The sequence below is a fragment of the Cavia porcellus genome, unplaced genomic scaffold (assembly GCF_034190915.1).
Source record: "Cavia porcellus strain 051 isolate PalLab524CR breed Dunkin Hartley unplaced genomic scaffold, mCavPor4.1 scaffold_1, whole genome shotgun sequence".
Lineage (NCBI taxonomy): Eukaryota > Metazoa > Chordata > Mammalia > Rodentia > Caviidae > Cavia > Cavia porcellus.
In genome coordinates, this window is record NW_026947484.1 from 161,492,286 (window position 1) to 161,512,667 (window position 20,382).

At 52.9% G+C, this 20,382-nt stretch overlaps 1 protein-coding gene across 2 annotated transcripts in view; it reads left to right on the forward strand.

Annotated features, from left to right (window-relative positions):
- Positions 1 to 20,382, forward strand: part of Wls (Wnt ligand secretion mediator) — an 85,340-nt gene that overhangs the window by 49,054 nt on the left and 15,904 nt on the right. For both annotated transcript variants that reach the window (XM_003478822.5, XM_063258585.1), the window contains exons 3-9: positions 7,576 to 7,700; positions 11,820 to 11,981; positions 12,977 to 13,113; positions 15,293 to 15,461; positions 17,142 to 17,239; positions 17,668 to 17,731; positions 19,793 to 19,936. In XM_003478822.5, coding sequence (XP_003478870.1) covers positions 7,576 to 7,700; positions 11,820 to 11,981; positions 12,977 to 13,113; positions 15,293 to 15,461; positions 17,142 to 17,239; positions 17,668 to 17,731; positions 19,793 to 19,936 — 899 coding nt within the window. The remainder of the gene's footprint in view (positions 1 to 7,575; positions 7,701 to 11,819; positions 11,982 to 12,976; positions 13,114 to 15,292; positions 15,462 to 17,141; positions 17,240 to 17,667; positions 17,732 to 19,792; positions 19,937 to 20,382) is intronic.

Sequence of the window (20,382 nt, forward strand, 5' to 3'; positions counted from 1 at the left end):
CAGCCAAGGACCCTGGGGAAAGAGCTTTCCAAGAGCGGCTGCAGGACGTGGCTGGGACTGTGGGACGAGTGCGCTCCAAGTGAGGAGGAGGATGTTGGGGGCTTTAGGCCACTGCGTCTTTTACTGTAAGAAATTTTTAATTCAACTCCTCACTGTAGTTTTTGATTACATTGCCTATGAGCCCATTAGGAGGAACTGCCCTGTCCCTTCTGCCCCGTAGCAGTGGCCTCTCTGGCTTGCAGGCCTCTGGGAAGGTCTCTGCAAAATACCGAGGTGGTCTCCTCTGGCTTTGGGAGGACTCATAAACCACTGCCCAGTGACCCAGAGTCCTCCTCTGCCTTTGAAGAGTGGACCTCACTGTGGGCTCCTCCTGCTGGCTCCTGGCTTCCTTGGCATTTGTTTTGGGAGTTGCAGGGTTACATCAGCCCCTTCCCTCCCTACTTACTGGAAGGGAGAGAATGAGGCTGTCACACCGAGTACACTGCCAGGGTCTATTTTTAGATGCAGTGTGAATGAAGCCCTTTTCTCTAATTGCATTCAGAGAGAAAGAGGTGGGGGAGGGAGGCAGGTAGATTTCACAGCCACCGAGTCAGCTCTGCCAAGCCGAGAGCAAAGAAGCAAAGACGCCCGTCTGGTTTTCCTCCCTGGTTGTTTTCTCTGTGCCTCTGTGTTGATTATAGTCAAATGGGAAAGCGCCGTGGCCGCCTTTGCCTCTTGGAGTCGTAAGACTTGCCAGCCTCTGACACATCCAGTTTCTCCAGCTTTGTCAGGAAAAGATGGGCTCCTCGTGGAGTTCGCTCCATGGGAAGTGAATTCCTTAGCAGCACCCTTGCGGTGCCATCCTCTGTGGCATGCAATCCTGTGAGCACACAGGAAGTGGGCATTGCTCTGGGCCTGTTTTCTCCATGGCGCTCACCAGCCCCACGCCCCCTCAATCCCAGCTCATCCTTTTAAGCAGAGCCTGCCTCGGTCAGCGGCCGCTTGGTCCCCACGTCCCCTCTCCCTGCCTGTGTTGCCTTCCGATTCCCTCCAGTCTCCTCTTTTCCTGCCCTATCACATTGGTTTCCCCCAATGACACCATGTCACTTGGTGCTCACCTGACTTCTTAGATAGGCGCCTTCCTCTGTCTCACCAGGCCCACCCTGCTGCCTGGTGAGCTCATCGCATCACAGGTGGACATCGCCTCTGCTGCACGGGTGACCTATCTGTGTTCTTTGTCCTCACCCCGTCCCACACGCCTTCTGAATTCTTCAGTGCAGTGTGAACTGCACAGAACCAGGCTTGCCTGTGGGATGCCTGCCGTTCCCACCACACTGGGGACAGTCTGAGGGCAGTGGCTGCCTTACGTGACCTTCGATTGCCTCTGTTGTGCGTGGAAACCAGGAGATGCTAAACAGTCTTAGGTGGAGGAGCGAGTTGAGATGCTTTCTCTATGCAGTGTGAGAGGATTTGGAGGAATGCTAATTCCACAGGGAGGCTGTGCTGGGGGCCAAGGCTCTGGAGCTCTGTGGTTTCCTTTCTGGCGCTAGCAGGATAGTTCTCAGGCACAGCATTCCTTAGCAGGACAATTGGACCCCATGGACCAGTTAGAGGACTGTCCTCTTTCTGAGTGTGTGTGTATGTGTGTGCGCTTGCATTTGTATAAATAAAGTTGAGAATAGCAAAGCAGACCATGGAGAAAGAAAGAAGAAAGTGTGTATCTTAGGTAGTTTTCTCATTGTGAGACAAATGAGACCTTTAATACCCAAAGTTCAAGGAGGAAAACTTTATTTTGGCTCACAGTTTGTAGAGGTTCAGTCCATAATCAGCTGGCTCCAAGGCAATGTGGCCTGGGAGAAGACAGAAAAACCTATCCTGTGCTTTGCAGGCAAGAGATATGAGCCAGGAATGGGTAACAGCCTGTTATGTCCTGTAAGGTTTTGTTTTTAGACCAAGTGACAGCAGAAGCCCTCCTAAACCTTGTGTCCCTTAAATCCCACCCAGGCTCCCCATTTGACTGCACCAGGCTTTGGAGGCTTATCTAGGTATAAACCATAACAATGTGGATGTCACCAGATTCCAGCAAACCACTTGATTGGTGATGAGGTGATAGAATGACAGGACATTTGGGGTTGTAAGAATACCTGAACAAGAAAGACGGCATTCATTGATTTGGGCAATATTTCAGAGTATGTCTTGGGGACAGCTATGGAGGTAAAGCTGGGAGCCCTTCCGGCTCAGGTCCAGAGGGGCAGGACACTGCAGGAGGATAAGGCGTGCACTGCTGGGCCAGCAGGTCCCGCAGGAATAGGATGAGGGGTGCTGTGCTGTGCTTTGCAGGCAAGAAAAGGCAGGAGGGAAGCCAGCAGGATTCTAGAAGGCTCCATGGGTTATGAACCCGGAAAGGGTAACAGCCTGTTAAGTCCTATAACATTTCGCTTTAGACCTAGGACTCTGTGCAGTATAGAGAGTTTTCCAGGTGTCCAGTTGAAGTGTTACAGTTAGGAACAGATGAGCATTTCAGTCACCAGTGGGAAGGTCAGCAAGCAGACAGGGCTCTTGTCAGAGAAAGGGGACCCATGTGGGTAGTGGGGCTCTGTGAAGCAGGGGAGAGGAGACATAAGGGGCAGAACCCGTGGACACAGAACTCAGGTGGGAAGTCTGGACCTGACGGGGACCCTAGAATCCCAGTGGCGATGCCTCCCTCAGGGTGAGTGTTGAGTCGGAAGCCAAATGAGCTGCCTTTCAACCAGCACAGGATGCAGATAAAGTTTATGCGATTTCGGATTACACACGGGCTGCCCCTGTTGTTCTCCGGCTGCACGGCCACTGCAGAAGCAGCCTTGGCCACAGAAGCAAGAAGAATGTTTCCTAGCAGGGAAGATGACCCCGAAACAAGACCCAAGACCAACAGTGTTTTCCCAGGTCCTCGTCACGATTTGCTGACAGCTGTTTGACTTCAACTAAGAGACAGCACAGATATCAGTGTCCAGCAAGGGACCATTTCTCTTGCCCATGGAAAACATTTCAGCCATGCAAACACTTGGCCTAACAGAGAAATAGTAAGAGCTGAACTGAGAGGCTGGTTTGCACAATAATTGTGTTCGTGTGTGTGTGTGTGTGTGTGTGTGTGTGTGTAAACACTCCCACACACACCTGAAGAAACCAGCCACAGCCCAATTTATAATTAGCAGACTTCAGGTATGCAGGAGGTCCATGGGTTATGAACCTGGAATGGGTAACAGCCTGTTAAGTCCTATAACATTTCGCCCCCACTGAGGTCACATCAACAGACTGGAGAGTGACTCCCCCTGCAGTGCACTCAGGCATTTGGAAACCTCTGTAGTTTTTTTTTTTTTTTTCTCCAGGACAAAGACCCAAGAAAATCCAAGTTCCTCTAGGAACCCAAAAGCTTTTGACAGCCATGAAATAACTCTTTATTCCCTGTCTACTGTAATTCCCATCCCCTTGGCTCCACCTAATTGGTCAGTAATATAATCTGACTGCCCAGGGAGGCCAGGTGTCAGAGGGACTGACCAGTGTGAGATGTGGGTTCCACTATTTCTGTCTTGCAGAAAAGGAAATCGAGACAAATTCAAGGTTGCTCAGCTGGGAAGATAAAGACAGAATTCAGGACCAGCTCTGTGTGCCCCCAGATTTGTGCTCTTATACCATCCTGGTGATCTAATACCATGTCTCATGGAGAGAAGAGACCAAGTGTTAGTCAAGCCAAGAGTCTCCTTTCCTCACTTCCGGAGAACCTAGGGGTCAACTGAACAGCTCTGCTGGATCTCTCTGCCCAGCACCTTCCTGACCCTGAGCTTTGTGCTCCAGCTCTGGGCTCTAAGATGCTGACTCCTGGCAGTTATTTTGATTGAAAGGTAGAAGTTTCAGTCCGTAGCTGACTGGCCCCAAGGCAGGACAGCGTGACACAGGGGTCTGGTGGAAGAAAGCTGCTTGCAGCATGGTGGACAGGAAATAGAAAAGGAGGAGCCCTTCCAAGCCACACCTCCAGTGACCACCCCTTCTGACCAGGGCCCACTTCCTGTCAGTCCACTAAGAGACGCCATCACCCTGTCAGCCCCTCAGAGTCCCTCATGTGAGCACAGGAGGCTCTTGAGGACACCTGGATAAGAACTGTTTAACAGTCAGTATCAGAGTTTCACACCTAATTTGGTGACAGAAACACTAGCTAACCTGGGTTGCTTTCTGCACTATTTTTCATGTAGCAACTAATTTAATCACAAAATCCTACGAGATAACTCTCGTTCTAACAGTTAGGGAAGGCAGGCAGTTGTCCAGAGAGTAATACAACATAAGCAGGGGACAAGAGGGTCCCTGGAGGAGACCAGTCTTCCCATTTTTCTGAGACTACCATCAGGATGCAGAGTGATCCCAGGTTCGGGCTTTGAGTTCTGGCTTCTATACTTCATCTTCAGAAATAGCAGGACCTCTGTCCAGGCTACTCGGGGACCAACTAGGTGGGGAGTAAGGATGGGACAAAAGGTGTATAAATTCAGTGAAAAATCACGGCCAGCATTAGCAGAACTTGATCTGATAGGGAAATAAGAAAAAGATGGAGATGTGCTGGCCATCATGGTTTGGTGTCTCCTCCTCCGAGTAACTCAGAAGTCTCCTGATGCTGCAGCAGGCCTGCCCCTAAGGTTTAGTTTGGCTCTCAGTTACTGACATTTCAAACCTGGAGGATGTTTCATGATCACTTCTTGCTTCTCTTCTGAACACCGAGAAGTCTTGTTAGGGCCGAGCTGTGGGCCATCATGGCGGCCACTGACTGAGGCCGAGGGCGCGGCCGTCTCCTCTGCATGGCCTGCTCCTCACAGGTTCTGGGGCTGGCATCTCCCAGTGACCACGCTCAGGAAAGGGGCTAGGGTAGGCACTGAGCAGCCTCCACAGAGGCCATTTCACCCAGCTGTGGTGCTTCTGTCTGGTTTCTCCCGGCAATGGTTGTAGAGGGCAGTGAAGGCCCGGGTGGCCCAGGTGGAGGCTGAGCCCACTTCCACCATGATTGGCCTCGGGTTCCGGGCCATTTCCCTTGGGACAGTGGCAGCTCTCCTTACAGACTTAAAATACTCGTATTTTGGGACCAATCTGAGGAGCTGTATTTGGCACAAGGTAGTTTTCTCTGAGTGATATGAAAAAAAAATGATCATGCTTTCTTAAAAATTAATTTTATGGTGTGTATTTAGTGCATCCATCGTGATGTTCTGTACTAAAGCGGTGAAGGATCATTAAATTACTGATCTTACCATAAAGATTTGAAAGAAACAGGTGCCTGAGGTGACCAGTGGTTTCAAAACGGCCCTCAGGGTCACTGCCTGTGGGCTGCTGAATAGGTGAGACCTTCACTTGATGAGGTAATCAAAAGGACTTTGAGTGGCTGGGAAATGACCTCAGGTAAGTTAAATGAAATCCCAGAAGCCACTGGGGCTTCATATGGAGCAGTTATGTGTTATGGGTGAGTTTAATACTTTTTGTTCAATTTTCCCTTTTGGGTCCTCAACACATTAGAACTACTAGGGAAGCTGGGCCCAGACCAGGCAGCCAAGCAGTCTGTCTCTGTCTCTCTGAGGCACCTGCTTAAACCAGGCTCACCCCGAGGATTTGTGGGGCCCAGGGCAGGAGTACCACTGAGGGCACACCTGTGCTGTGTCTGCATATTTAAAAGTGCCAATGGAGGCCGCCAGCGGTTAGGCCATGTTTGTTCCTTTCTCCACTTATCACGCATAAGCTTCATAATGGCCTGGAAGGCCAAGTTTGAAGCAGGGATTCATGGCATCTTTGGGGTTCTGTGTCAAAACGTGACTAACAAGGAAGTATGAGCCTCCAGGCCTCTCTGCTCCCCAGTGCTGGCACCTGGTTGCCTGTGTGTGGACACCCTGCCTCCAAGCTCAGGCAAGGTCTGGTCATGTCTTCTGGTGGACAGCAGCCTCTGGATCTCTCCTGACCACCCAGTGGACCAACCAAGTAGTACTGAGTTTCTGAGTTCCCACATCTGGGGAAGAGGACTCACAGGCCTTGGAAGCAGGGTCAAGAGCTGTTTGCACAGAGGACTGGGGACCCCATGTGTTCCCATCCCCCTCACCGCGGGGTCTCCTGATCGGGGACAGTAGGGGCAGATGAGGACAGCCAGAGAGAGCAGGAGCTTTGAAGAAGCGCAAGACAGTGCTGTTCCTAGTGAAACCCCAGGCTCGTTTTTCCAGAACATTCCCTCTGTGGCAGTTTATTATGTGCTATCTGGAAACTGTTCCATTTAATTTTAAAACATCGTTGAAGTGAACCAGCTTCAGGCCACACTAGACCAGTGCATAGAAAAGTCCTAAGTTTCCCAATAGCAATCACTCTTATCTGTTTTCCTTTTGCGTATTCGAGTTCAGTAAACATTTACAAAGCACCCACTGCGTCCAGGGCAGCATACGGTGCCTCCACAAACCTGACCCCTTGTAGGGTATGTACACTTACTGAAGAGTGAGGAGTCCAAACTTAGGAGTCCCCCGGTGGTGGCTGCTGTGGAAATGTGACTTGTGCTATTTGTTTGTTTAAGACCTCTCTCTTCTTGAACTTAATATAGTATAAAACTGACAGATCAGGTGACATTTTTTTATTAATCTGATGTCCTCAATGAGATATGAGTTTATGGCCCTTATTTGATGTGGAAGCAAGTATGAATATTATTTTTGCTGTTCTATGCTCTTTATTTCGATCTGTGTGTAAGTCTGTAATTTTGGAAGAGCCCTTTGCCTTTGCATTAATTTTGTCCACAGCGTGAAGAAGGGGTTTTGAGTTACAGAGCATATTCTTTATTTGAGGGTCTCTTGGGTAGAGTTTCAGGAAAGAAGCTGTTAGGCCAGCATCTATCCAGAGGAGTGCAGCCCCAGAGAGACTCACCTCACATCTGAGCAGCATGTCAGTACATACAGCACTGTGACCAAGAAAGAGGTTTCAGCAGTTCACAGCATTGGAGGCTATCAGGGCAAGATCGGGCAGCCCCGTCAGCAGAGCCTCTGGTGCAGGCCTCCGGCTCCATCCCAACATGGCGGACGGCATCATGGTGGGAGTGGTGGGAAAGGGATGGAGGATCCCATGGGGAGATAAGAAGTGGGAGGCTGAGGAGAGGCTGTGCTTTCTTCCTGTAATGACCTGTTCTTGAGGGAACTAACTCCCTCCTGAGAGACCCAACCCACTCAGCAAGACCAACATTCATCCAGTGTTTCCACGTTCACCTTCCATGTGGCTCCTGTGCACAGATCTAGGCCCAGAGGCGTGAGTCCAGGAGGGCTGGTCCTCGACCTGATGCAGGACCTGGCCTTTTGAGCTGCCACAGAGCCAGTGAGGCCCTTGTCTCTGGAGGAGTTTATGTGGAATACTTTACTCTGGTAGATTGCCTAAGGGAAGGGATCCAGTATCCATCACAAACTTCCATCCTGTGACTTCCATGTGGCTCAGGTTTGGAGTTTAAGAACCAGTGCACCACCTTTGTCTTGCTGATTCCCACACGCAGCCTTGGAGAATGTCTGAGCCATTTCCAGAGAATCTTCCCAAAGCCCTTCTCTGAGCCGTGTGCCTTTTCCCTTGCAGGAGAAAATGCAGAAGTGTCCATGGATGTCTCCCTGGCCTACCGTGACGACACCCTTGCTGAATGGACTGAAATGGCCCACGAGAGAGTGCCAAGGAAGCTCAAGTGCACCTTCCCCTCCCCCAAGGTAGGACGCCTGGATGTCGCAGCTGAGAACCTTTCATAGTTGGCCGGTGTGTGGGAAGACCTGCTTACACTTCACCCACGGGTCCCTTGTCACGTAGCAGGCTTGAGGACAAGGGTTCATCGTTATCCTTCGTCTCTCTGGGGAAGGACAGCACAGACACTGCATGTCCCTCCCAGGAGGGAAGAGCAGCAGGAGAGGAGGAGCATCTGCCGATGTGTCAGTCATGCCTCTGAGATGATCCCACAGAGCAACTGTCAGCTCCTTAGTAGCCAGCTGTAGTGCTGGAAGGGGGTTGCTAGGTTATTTCAGGTTCACCGTGCACGGCCAGTACTTGCACCTGCTGCTGGGTGCCTTAGGCAGCTGTGGGCTGCATGGTTGGTCACGGGTGAGCACACAATCCCAGAAGTCACTTCGGACAAGGAGGACCCAGAGAGGAAATCCGGTTTCACTCAAGACTTGGATTCCCCTTTCGCTGGTGCTTCGGGGGAGCTTGTCCAGCTGGCTGGGAGAATGTCATGGTCCTGCTCTTAGAAGCAGGGAGGCATTTTCTTGTGTGCAGGATCCTGACGTTCCTCCTAAGGGATCAACACAATGACCCCAAAGGACGATGGGATTCTGTGGCAGAGCACACCAGAATGGCGTGGGGCTTTTCATAGGCAAAGCGCTGGCCTCCACGCTCTCCGCCCACCCTCTCCCTGTTGAAAGCTTCTGTGCGGGTGAGACAGAGCAAGGACTTCTGTGCTCTGTTACTCGATTTCCCAGGGGCTCTACACGGGTGCCACCAGCCAGAGGGTTGCTGGTGTCCCTCTGTCCGCTGCAGAAAGGACCCTGGTTTCTTGGTGTGCAGTGCAAGAACAGCCACATTGTCCCGATGATGTCTGTCCTCTGGCTGTCCTCAGATCTGCAGCTCCGAGGGACCTGGACAGCTTGGTGATCTCCACCGTGTAGAGATCTCTGTTGCCCTCCTCTCCCAGCCTCTGGCCTTTCCTCACTTTGCTTTTGCCTGTCCTCGTAAGGCTGGGATCCCTGCAAGATGAAGAATGGCAGGCAGAAGCCTCTGAGTCCTACACCCCAGCCCCACCCTTCCTTCCCAGAAGAATGGTAAATTGAGGCAGGGAGGTCTTGAAGTCCTCACCGAAGCTAAGCCCAAAGTCTACAAGGTCCTATCCCACCATGACCCTGCCTGTGTGCATACACAGTCTGCCTGAGCTGGGTGCCCACCCTGCAAAATGGGATACTAACACCCGCCTTGGACCGGGTGAGGAGCAGATGAGATCATGCACAAGCAGGGGTGACCTTACCATGTACATCACATTGGGGGTGCCTCTGAGGATGAACTGGGGGTGTTATCAAGATGGGTCGCCTGGACAATAGGTCCACACCTAGTCTCGTGGGCAGACCACTCTCTCCTAAGGACCTCATGCAGTACCTGGAGCCCAGCAAGCCTCCCTCCCCCACCCAGCCTGCTAGACTAGCGCACCCCAAGAAGGGTCTGCAGCCTTGCAGCGACCCCTGCAAGCGCATAGGGAACATAGATTCCCGGGCTGCCCGGGCCGCACCTCACGGCCATGGTCCCAACGCTCCTTCCGTCCACTGCTCTGCAGCATCCCACAGGCTGGGCACGTGGTGGACAGCACAGGTTCCCCTGGCTCACAGCTCTGCAGCCCCAGAGGTCACAGTCACAGCAGTGACACCTGGCAGGGTCCTTGGTACAGCACCAAACTGCCCAGAAGGGACCAGACAGGGTCCCAACAGCAGCGACCCTGCCTCTTGTAACTAACCCACTCCTGCAACAGCGGATGGGCTGCAGGAGGCAGGGCCCCAAGGCCCCATCGCCTCTAGAACCCACAGCCCCTTAACTCGGTCACACTTTCATTTCAGCGCCAGCCAAGGAGGAACTGCAGCACAACCTGGACTGAACTCTCAGGTGCCAGGGCCAGGGTCTGAGCGCTGTTCTCAACCCTGCTCAGAGCCCCAGAGGGAGGGTGGCACCCTCTTAATAACCTCAGGCTCTACCCTGAGAAGGTGAACCTTTACAAGGATGCTGTGGTGTTTTCCACCTTCCCAGCACACAGGGAGGGCAGGGCAGGACAGAGGGGTGGGAATGCCTGCCCCCGCCTGGTGACAGTCTCTTAATTATCTTTAGGATGTGTTGATCCCTTTGGAGAGACATATTAAACCTTGAAAGGCGGGAAGGAAATGAATCATCAAATCTGTGCTTTTTGATTGCAGTGAAATTTAGTCTTCAGTCTGAAGATTAAATGAGAAATTGCTTTCAAGCTTTTTTTAGTCCCTGGTGGATTGTGAAGTTAAAAAAAAAGAAAAAGAAAGAAAGCAAGTCAAGTTGCCACCTGCTGCAGTTTGTCCTAATTAGCCGGTCTCATGCCGGAGCCTGGGAGGATGGAGGGGGTGGGGGAGCAAACAGAGAAAGAGAGAGAGGAGATGTCTGATTTCTTAAATGCCCTAAATACTGGCAGAGGCCACAGGAAAAACCTCTCACTGCTGCTTTGTGTCCAGCATCAGACGGCAGCCAGCGTGGAAGCTGGGGTCTCTAATTCCTTGTCCCCGATGGTAATGTGACCCTCGACATGGACACACACCACAAGGAGTAATGACCCAATGACCCTCTTATCAACCTTGGGCTCTACCTGGCAGAGATATGACTGATCCAGGTGTCCAGCAAGGGGCAAGACAGTCCTGGGGTCACAGCCTCTGTCCCCCACCATGAGGCAGAGGCAGCAGTGTGGCACAGCTGGATTTGGAAGGCCCAGGTCACTGCCAAGTTCTGCTGCTGCTTTGGGGACCTTGGGAGAGACACCCATCGAGTAGTATTGGACCCCATGGAGTCTGTTCCCTTCCCCCTTGAAGCCTGGGGTTCTATGCACAAATGGGGTCCTGACTGGAGCGGTCGCAGACTGACCTTGTGCTGTTAGCCGCAGAGGACAGGCGGGCTTTTAGTGCCGGGAGGCTGAATCAGAGCCCCTAGAGTGTTTTTAGTGCCCTGCACAGCCTGACACTAGTCCTGATTTGTAAGTGCAAGAGAGCAAGGAGGCCTGGGGGAGGCTGAGGCAGGAAAATCACAAGTTGGAGCTCTGCCTAGCCAACTAAGAGAGACCTGTGTCAAATAAAAACGGGCTGGGGGTTAACTCAGCATGGAGGCCTTGGGTTTAATCCACAGTGCCAGAGGCAGAGAGAGGAAACAGAGAGGGAGAAAAAGAGAGACAGAGAGTCTGATACAGGAAGAATAATCCCACTTGTACTCAGGGTTTGGGAAAGCAGCGGAATTTTGTTTCAGATCTTCCCTCCCGGCTCTGCTCAGCTGGTGCAATGTGACAAATTAGAGCTGGTGTCTCCTGAAGTGCGGCTCCCTCCGAGGAGCTGGCCGGGGGTGGGGGAGTGGGCGGGGGCAGCTGGCTGGAGCTGGCCGGGTGACTGGCCCGAGTTTTTTTCACAAAAATCACTAAGTTGCCCAGGCTGGATTTGAACCTTACCTCCTCCTGCCTCAGCCTTCCAGAGTACTGGGATGACAGCTGTGCACACCAGGCCCTGCAGGTAGTGGCTAATTATTTTCACGGTGAAGCTAAAGAAGTTGAAAGTATCTTCTTTTTAAAAGGCTCTGCCTCAAAAATAAAAATGGGCTGGAGATATAGCTCAATACAGATGCCCAGGTCTGACTGCCCAAATAATAATCATAACCACAATAATGGGCAAATAATAATAATAATCATTGGCCCTCCTCAGAGTGTAGTGGCTCCAGTGGGCACGTTCCCGGAGTATGTAAGGAGCTGACTGACCATGCAGCCTTAGTGGTCTCCTGTGGACAAGGAACCGTCGCCCCTGGCCCAGAGCAGTCTGGGGTGAGGCTGTGTCAGGGACCAGAGAGCAGAGAATTGCACTGAGATATACAAGAGATCTCTGTTTTTGTAAAACTGTTCTGCCTCAAATGTGGCCAATCTTTATTTTGTTGAGGTGGGCAGAGCTGGGCGGACACCATGGCAGCAGGACCCCCAGCAATCGATCCGGCCCTCCAGAGCATCTGCTAAGCCTTAAGGTCCTTGGGTGCACGATGGGAGATCCTGGGACCCAGCCACTGCCTGAGACCCTGTGCTGTTCTTCCAGACCCCAGAGCACGAGGGCCGCTACTACGAATGTGACGTCCTGCCCTTCATGGAGATCGGCTCCGTGGCCCACAAGTATTACCTGCTGAACATCCGGCTGCCCGTGAATGAGAAGAAGAAGATCAATGTGGGGATCGGAGAGATCAAGGACATCCGGCTGGTGGTGAGTGGATGGTGCTGACTCCGAAGCCTGGGGGATGGCAGGATGCCGGCCAGGGATGCAGCTCAGGGACAGGTGTGCTGAGGGACCCCCCACACTGGACATCTGTGCACCCCCTCGCCCAGCTGCCTCTGAGATGCGGAGTGAATGCCACGGCCCTGCCAGGCGAGATCAGAGTGAAAATTAATCAAAGCAAGAGATGACAGAGGTGGAAACCAGTGCAGATATTTCCAGCGGGCTGCAGATGCCGGGAACCGCTGTGATGGTGATAGGGTCGCGATGACAGGCTGGCAATGGCACCGAGATACAGGTGAAGCACTGTGCAGGTGTCCTGCCCAAGGGCCCAGGTGTTCAAGGAGCCTGGGGTGGCTCAGGTTCTCCCTGTTTTATTAGTTTAATTGGGGGAAACATGGAGTGAAGAGAACATGTTTTAAAGCCTCAGAGCCATCGCACAAGGGAAACTTAGGTGAAGCCCCTGGGCGGGTCCCAGCGGGTACCTGTCACACCCACATCCCAGTGTCTAGTGAAGTGACCTCTACTGAACTTTGGATCCATTCCCTCCAAGGCTTCTGCATGGAAACTTCATTACTAAAGAGGCGGTCACACCGAGTGACCTGTGTTCCTTGAGTTTTCTTCATTTCCTGCCGTGGTATGGATGCTGCTGCCTAGATTCACCCTCAGGCATTTTGCCAACCTTATCTCACTCTATGTTAGGGCGAAAACCCTACAGAAGTCTTTGATCATTTTCTTAATCCTTCCCTTCTCGTGGACAGATCCATGCTTCTGCTGTTTAGCGTACGTGTTTCTGCAGCTCTGGAGGAGCACTTAGGGGGCAGGTGAAGGCTGTTCCTGCCACGCTTAGCAACACTTTTGATCTCCAGAGCTTGGCACACGGACTCTCCACTCACCTGTAACCTGAGTGCATTCAACAGCAAAAACAATAATAATAATAATACAAAGATGTATCCACCCTCAAAATCCTGCTTGTGTCTGTCCAGGGAATCCACCAGAATGGAGGCTTCACCAAGGTGTGGTTCGCCATGAAGACCTTCCTGACGCCCAGCATCTTCGTGGCCATGGTGTGGTACTGGCGCAGGATCTCCATGATGTCCCGGCCCCCGGTGCTCCTGGAGAAGTAAGGCTGACCCTGAGTGAGAGTCGCTTTCCCCACCTCCTTCCAGAGCCGCTGCTGCCTCGTCTCTACAGGCACCCTCCGAGCCTTGTGCTCATCTCCTCCACTCCTCTCCTGAGCCCCTCTCAGCCTGGACTCCTCCCTGCAGCTCCTCTAAAACCACTCAAGGGTCACTTCCGACCCTCACTTTGCTGGACGGACGGTTAGCAGCGGTGGACTTAGCAGCCCCCGGGGTCTGCACCCCGCTCTGCTACACTTCCCTCTCGTCCTCCCAACCCCTTCGACTTGGGAGCCAGGGCTCAGGCTGGGGCCCCTTCTTACCAGCCATGCTGTGCCCCTGCCTTTCAGCAGGGGTTCCCAGGGCTTCCAAACTTCTGCCCTCCGGTGACTCTTTTGTTTTAGCTTGGTTTTTTGGTGCCAGGGTCTGAACTCATGACCTTAGGCTTGCCGTGACCTTGTGCTTGTGCCTCTGAGCTGTATCCCCAGCCCTCCGATGACTCTAAATTTACATCTTCAACCTCGGTTTCTCCCAGCGATAGACCCAAATATCCCCACTGTTACTTGACATCTCCACTTGCGTTCTAAATGTAACCTGTACACAGAACGGTGCTTGATTTTCTCTCCTTCCAAACCCGCTTTCCTCCCAGTGCTCCCCATTTTAGTGAAGGGCAACTCCATCTTTTCAGTTGTTGAGGCTTAAAAGGTGGGGATCACCCTGTCTACCCTCTCCCTCTCTCCACTTCTCTCACCCACTGGATAATCTCACCATTTCTGTGGGGACCACCTGAGCCCGTCCACGTCCACGACAGCAGCCTGGGACCTCCTCCCCTGGCTTCTGCTGTTTCCTCCTAGACTAATTCAGGAGCCTCAGTGCTTCCTGCTGAGTGTTAATCAGATCACATCATGCATGCTTTTCATCTCCTTTGCCCTTGTCTGCAGACCCCTTAATGATCTGGCCCTCGGCCACCTCTGATCTTATCTGTTCTTCTCTTCTGATCTTATGATCTTATCTGGCTCCTTTGATACCTGCTGCGGGCTGCTCCAGGGCCTTTGCACTTGCTGGTCCTTTCCGGCTATCTGATGTTTCTCATCCTAGAGGCATTTTCAAATCCACCTTATATAAAATCTCATCCCCCATCCCTCTTCCTCCTCTGACCCAGCTTTGTTTGGGTCTTTACTTCTCTCATTCATGACTATCTTCCATGTCTAGAATAGATTGGACAAAGGAGTTTAATGGACGTTTGTTGAATGAATGATTCAATCATGTAACTCCACTCTTGAGCTTCTTAATTGGATTCACAGTCTCTCAAGATAAGTTCCAATTCCCTGAAGAGTATGTGAGGCACTGAGGAGCTCAGCCTCTTTATTTCTGTGTTGTCCCCTGGTCTCCTGATGTGCTATTCACAGATCACCAGTACTGCAAGCTCCTCTGGGCCCCTGTGGCTCCAGCCCAGCCCCACTGCTCCCTCCTGCTCCTCACCTGGGCTACTGAGGCTCAGCGCCTGTCCCTACCCAGGAGCCCAGTCTTGGTGGCAGCCTTCTGGTCACCACAGCGTGGCGATGCTGCTTGTCACTTTGGTCATTTAGTGTGCCTGTCACTCTCCCCAACTCAGCATGTCTCCGAGAGGCCCAAGCTGTCCTTTCGGGGTCTGTCTGTCTCCTAGCACCACTCCTGGTATAGTGTCTGTGCTTCCTAAACCCGTGGGCCATATCTCAGGGGTGTGAAAAGAAATCAGAATAAATTGAGATGCAGGAACACAACTGTCACAGAGAAGTGGCAGTGGACAAGCAGACAGCAAAAAGCAAAATAAAGCCTCAAGCAACAGCCCAGAGAGTTGGTATTTCCTGCGCATTTGGGGTTATTAGCAAGACAGGGGTGGTTACCTAATTCGTAGCTGGTGTCTCTCTCACAGTGGGAACCTGAGCTCTTCATGGACAATGGACACCCTGTCCACAACAGTCGGGGATAGAGGCCCCCTTGGGGTCTGTCTAAGGAGGTGAAGGGTGGAGGAAGCCAAAGTTAAGCGGGTGTTTGGGGTGAGGGTGGCCGGCTGTCTGCACTTCGGGTGGGCGCTCACTGTGTCTGCTGCAAAGCCAGTCTGCTGGCCGGGTCCCAGGAAGGGGCAGCCTCCTCCGAGCCTGCAGACGGCTCAGCCGGCTCTGAGGTGCCTCCTCCCCACAGGGTCATCTTCGCGCTGGGCATCTCCATGACCTTCATCAACGTTCCTGTGGAGTGGTTCTCCATCGGCTTCGACTGGACCTGGATGCTGCTCTTTGGGGACATCCGGCAGGGTGTCTTCTACGCCGTGCTGCTGTCCTTCTGGGTCATCTTCTGCGGGGAGCACATGATGGTGAGCGGCCGGGCAGGGCCTCGGGTCACTGCGTCACCGCCTCACAGCTTGAGTTGGGTGAGAACCCAACGAGACCGTGAGTGACCCAGAAGATAGGATCCTCATTCTCGTGCATGGTCCTAGTTCCCATCCTGTGGCTCAGCTGTGCCCCTGAGAACAGGGTGGCCACCGTGCATACGGGCACAGCCCCTGCAGCCGGCCATCTGTCTCCATGACCCAGTGACCCCAGACCTTGTCACATGGACATCAGACCCTAATTTAAGAGAGACTGAGGTGCCATGAATAAAACAAGACTGGAGCCATCTGTACATGGTGGCTTAGATGTGACCTGAGCTTCGTGCTCATGTCCAGGCCATGAGCTTCGTGCTGCAGTGGGCTATTTCTCAGTTCCACAGTAGCCTGACCATGAAGGTCATCCGCTGCAACCTGCTCCTTCCTGCGGGGTGGTGCAGAGAATTCTGTCTCATTACTTTTCCACTGCTGAGACAAAGGCACCCAAATTAAGGGAGAAAAGGCAACTCAATTTGCAGAGGTGCGGGCCTCAACCGGCTGGCTCCGAGGCAGGGTGGCCTCGAGGCCCCTCCGAGGCAGAGGGGCACCCATTCATGGCAGTCAGTGGGAGACAGTAGAAGCAATAAAGGAGTCCAGACAAGCCTCCTTCTGTCCCACGTTAGGGCAGTGCCGGTCCAGTCAGTGGACTGACCCCACGCCCCTACCTTAGTCCCAGCATGGCAGTATGAATCTTGCCACACTGCGTACTGTTACCCTCTGAACCCGTGATCAGAGCACTGGCCCTAGACCTGCGATGTTAGTGAAACACCACAGCACCACAGGCGTCCAACTGCATCTCACCTCCAGAGCTATCAGCACAGCTCAGCCTGTGTTTCTCCGGATAAGCTGGTCACTTACAGTCGGGGAGAGGGGGATTGGTACTGCTTGTTTGCCAACCAGTGAGCTGGAAGGGGCTGGGGTCTGGCTGTTCCCAGTCCAGCAGTAGCCCACACGTGGTGCTGGTTCCCAGACTGGACCTCCGTGCTGGAGTGGCCTTGTTCTCTCCCACTGTAGTCCGCAAATTGTGCTGACTCACAGGGCAAGACTATGAATCAGTTACCTGAGATTCAGCCTCTGAGGAAGTCTTCTGACCACTCGAGGCTTTGGAGGGGCAGAGAAGGAGGCTTTGTCCACTACCTGACTGCATGCTGAGGATCCCACAGAGGGGCCCGGGAGGACTGAGTTCTGGGCTGGGGGCTGGGAGAGGAGTGGAGCTGCCTGTTGAGATTGTGGAGGACAAGGCCAACTGTACCCCAGTCATTTCCAGCTGATGATCTTCCATTTTTCCTGAGGAGATGCTGGGGCTCGAACCCAAGGCCTTGTGCATGCAAAGCAAGTGCTCTACCACTGAGCCAGCCACCAGCCCTAAATGAGCTTTACCTCATGTCCCCATGTGCCCTGTCCTCTTACTGTCATCAGAGTCCTCAAGGACGGGCTTCGTGATGGTTTCTTCCTGTCCCCAGAGGAGTAGGATCTAGGAGAAGGGGACCTCTGCCATCCTTGTTCTCAGACACCCCAGTCCAGCTCGAATGGCCCGTGGTGGACAGCACATACCATGGGACAAGGCTGGCTCACCAGGAGAACCTCTGTCCCTGCCTGCTCCCCCGCCTGACCTCCTCTTCCCTGCAGGATCAGCACGAGCGGAACCACATCGCCGGCTACTGGAAGCAGGTTGGCCCAATCGCTGTTGGCTCCTTCTGCCTCTTCGTATTTGACATGTGTGAGAGGTGAGCAGGTGCCCCAGGCCTCAGCACAAAAGGTGCATGACCTCCCCCAATCTCTTCCAAGGGTCAGTTTGAGAAGGTGGTTGGGAGCCTTTAGGAAGTCACTGGGTGTGGTCATGTCTTCAGGTCCAGACTGGGCTTCAGTCCAAGCTGTGGGCCTTTATTTGTTTTTTCCCAGCACTGGGGATCAACCCAGGTCCTGTTGCAGCCCCAGGTCCATGCATAGCCCCTTAGAGTTGCAAAACTTCTGGGCCATCAAGCTCTCTCCAGCTTGTTTCACTGTGGATTTGTTCTCTGTGATGCTGCTGGTCAGGGCACAGCTCCTCCTCCCCCAGCTAGAGATGGAAAGCAAACAAAGTCCAGCTGCTTCGCCTTAGCAGCAGTTACACCCCGGCTTTCCCTCTTGGTTCTTTTCCCTTTTGTCTCTGTAGAGGCGTGCAGCTCACCAACCCTTTCTACAGTATCTGGACCACGGACGTTGGCACGGAGCTGGCTGTATCCTTCCATGATGCGCTCGGGGTTTTATTTGTTCCCATAGCTGCCAGGTTCTCAAGATCATGTTCCAGAACTCAGCTGATGTTTTCCATATGTGCACAGCCAGGGTTTGCTCCTGAGACCCGTGATAACGGTAGAATTAAGGCAACTGGTGGCCAGAATCACTGCTTGCTTTCAAGCCTGGCTGACAGCAGAGGAGCACAGTGGCTGGTTTTCCCCTCAACCTGTCCGAATGATCAGTTACTGCAGGCTGAAGCGTGACCAGCTTTTCCCTCGGCCCCCAGGGTACACCTCTGGGTGGATGTGGCGAGAGTGTGTCTCTGAAGTCACATGTGCACAAGATTCCTGGCAGTGACCTGGGTGTGCATACAGACACACCCAGACACTCTGCCCATCCCCAAGACATCAGGGGGGCGATGATGATGTTCCAGGAGACATCCCAGGCTTCTTTATGAAGCTGTGGTGACAGTCCTGCCTTACCCCTTTCAGGATGCTGGATTTGACTGTTTTATCTCCCGCTACTGAGGCTTATGCTGGTTTCCAAGTGTCACAAGAATGTTGTGACAAACTAACTGAGCAGACAGCAGATGTCTGCCTTCCTCCAACATTGCCCCGCTGCCCCCTCCAGAAACGCTAGCTGCTCAGCGAGGGAGCCTTGGTAAGGTCATGTGGTTCCACTCTTTCATTTGGATGGGGAAGGAAGTCGAGGGAGAAAGGAAAACTCCAAGGTCTGCAGGAAATAACCGCCTTTGCTTCATTCCAGAGTCCCGTTGGTCCTAGAAAGGAGAAATTTCATACTGGTTAGTGAATGTGGGGTGTGATCAAAAAGTGTGACACATGTTTAAATAAAAGTTTATTTTAGGGCTGGGGATGTAGCTCAGTGGCATAAGTGCCTGCCTGGCAAGCACGAGGCCCTGAGTTTGGTTCCTGGTATCAAAAGTAAATAAATACGTATTTTATTCATGTGCAGTAGACACATGAATGCCTCCCAGGACCCTCCCTTCCTGCATCAAACTCATCACACAGCCCTTGTCACTTTCCGCAGCAGCTCTGGAGTGCTCATTTCCAAGGGGCTTTGTAAGGTGTGATCAAAAATGTAGTGACTGCTGCCACCACCGGCCAGCAGAGAGGCAGCCTCATAGAGACAGGACACTGGCTCCTCATCCTCCTCGGTCACCAGATCTGGTGTGGTGTGATTTCCGGCTCCTCCCCAAGGTCACAGTGACCAGGAAAGGAAAATGTTTTGAATCTAATCAGGACATTGAGACAGCCAGGACAGCACAGCTAAAGACCCCCAGGAGAGAGCTCTCCAGATTCCGGCAGGAGCCATGAGAGGAGGGTGTTGGCAGCAAAGAGGGACTCATGGCCATGGGTCTTTAACTTAGCACATTTTAAAATGTAAACACCTATCATATTTTTGACCATGCCTCATGTATTGGCTGCGCTCACACTTGTTAAAATGGTTTTTTAAAATACAAGCAATTTGGGGTGAGGTTGTTGCAGCTGAGAGGAGCAGGTGTTAAGCCAATCCGATCCCACTCCAGGAAAGGCTGTCCAAGCCGTGGTGGTCATCTTGCTGGACCCCACAGTGTGCGCAGAGCCTCCTGGGTGGTCCGGTCCCCAGCTCCTATCATTGCCACAGGTCCTTCTGATCCCCATTGCATCTGAGAAGGCTGTCAGCAGTGAGAACAGATGATGTCCAGGGCTTCCTCCAGGTTTGACCTGAAGGTCTTCAGCCTCCAGCCAGGTCCTTGGTGGCCGCTGCCCGTAGCTCCCACTGACCTTTCCCTTCCACACATCTGGGTCTTGTCCTTGAAGGTTCCACACCAGCTCATGGTTTCCTGGCCTGGGAAACAGTTTGGTCACCTCTGCAGAATGATCGTGTCCAAAGACCTCCCACTGACCTTGGCATGGAAGCTTGTCATGTTTTTCCCCTCAAAACTCCCTGAATACTTGGAGACCACACAAGCATGGCCAGTGGCTCTGGGAGGAGCACAAGTGCCTGGGTCCCCCGCTCGGGTCCACGGTACACCCGCCTCTTCCTTGACTGCATGCTGACAGATGGCCTTCATCATCGTGGCCGGCATCTGCCTGTGCCTCTACTTCCTCTTCCTGTGCTTCATGGTGTTCCAGGTCTTCCGGAACATCAGCGGGAAGCAGTCCAGCTTGCCCGCCATGAGCAGGGTGCGACGGCTGCACTACGAGGTGAGTGGCTCCAGGGCCCTGGCTGGCTCCAGCCGGGCAGCAGGATTTGGGGTTTGGCCTGGGGGTGAGGCTTTCAGCAGATTTCGCTTGCCCAGAATGAGCCTCAAGCTGCTTCCCAGATCTGATAGCCCATATCCTCCTAAAATAGCCAGGAGGTGATCAGCCAGTGTCCAGCCCTCTGCACGTTGTTAGATTCCTCTGGGGAGAAGACTCCACACCCACACATTCCTGATTTCTCCAAGGCTCCCTTCCTCGGTGCCTAAGTGGCTGCCGTCCTTAAAGACACCAGCCCGGCCTGATGCTTCCTGACAGGAGAATCGGCAGAACCCCGGTGCTTTCCCAATGCACAGAAAAGCCCGATTCACAAACCTCCAGTCCCGCTCTGGTATACCACAGGGACTTTCTGAGGTTTGCTTGTACCCAGACCTGGAGTGACACGTGCAAAT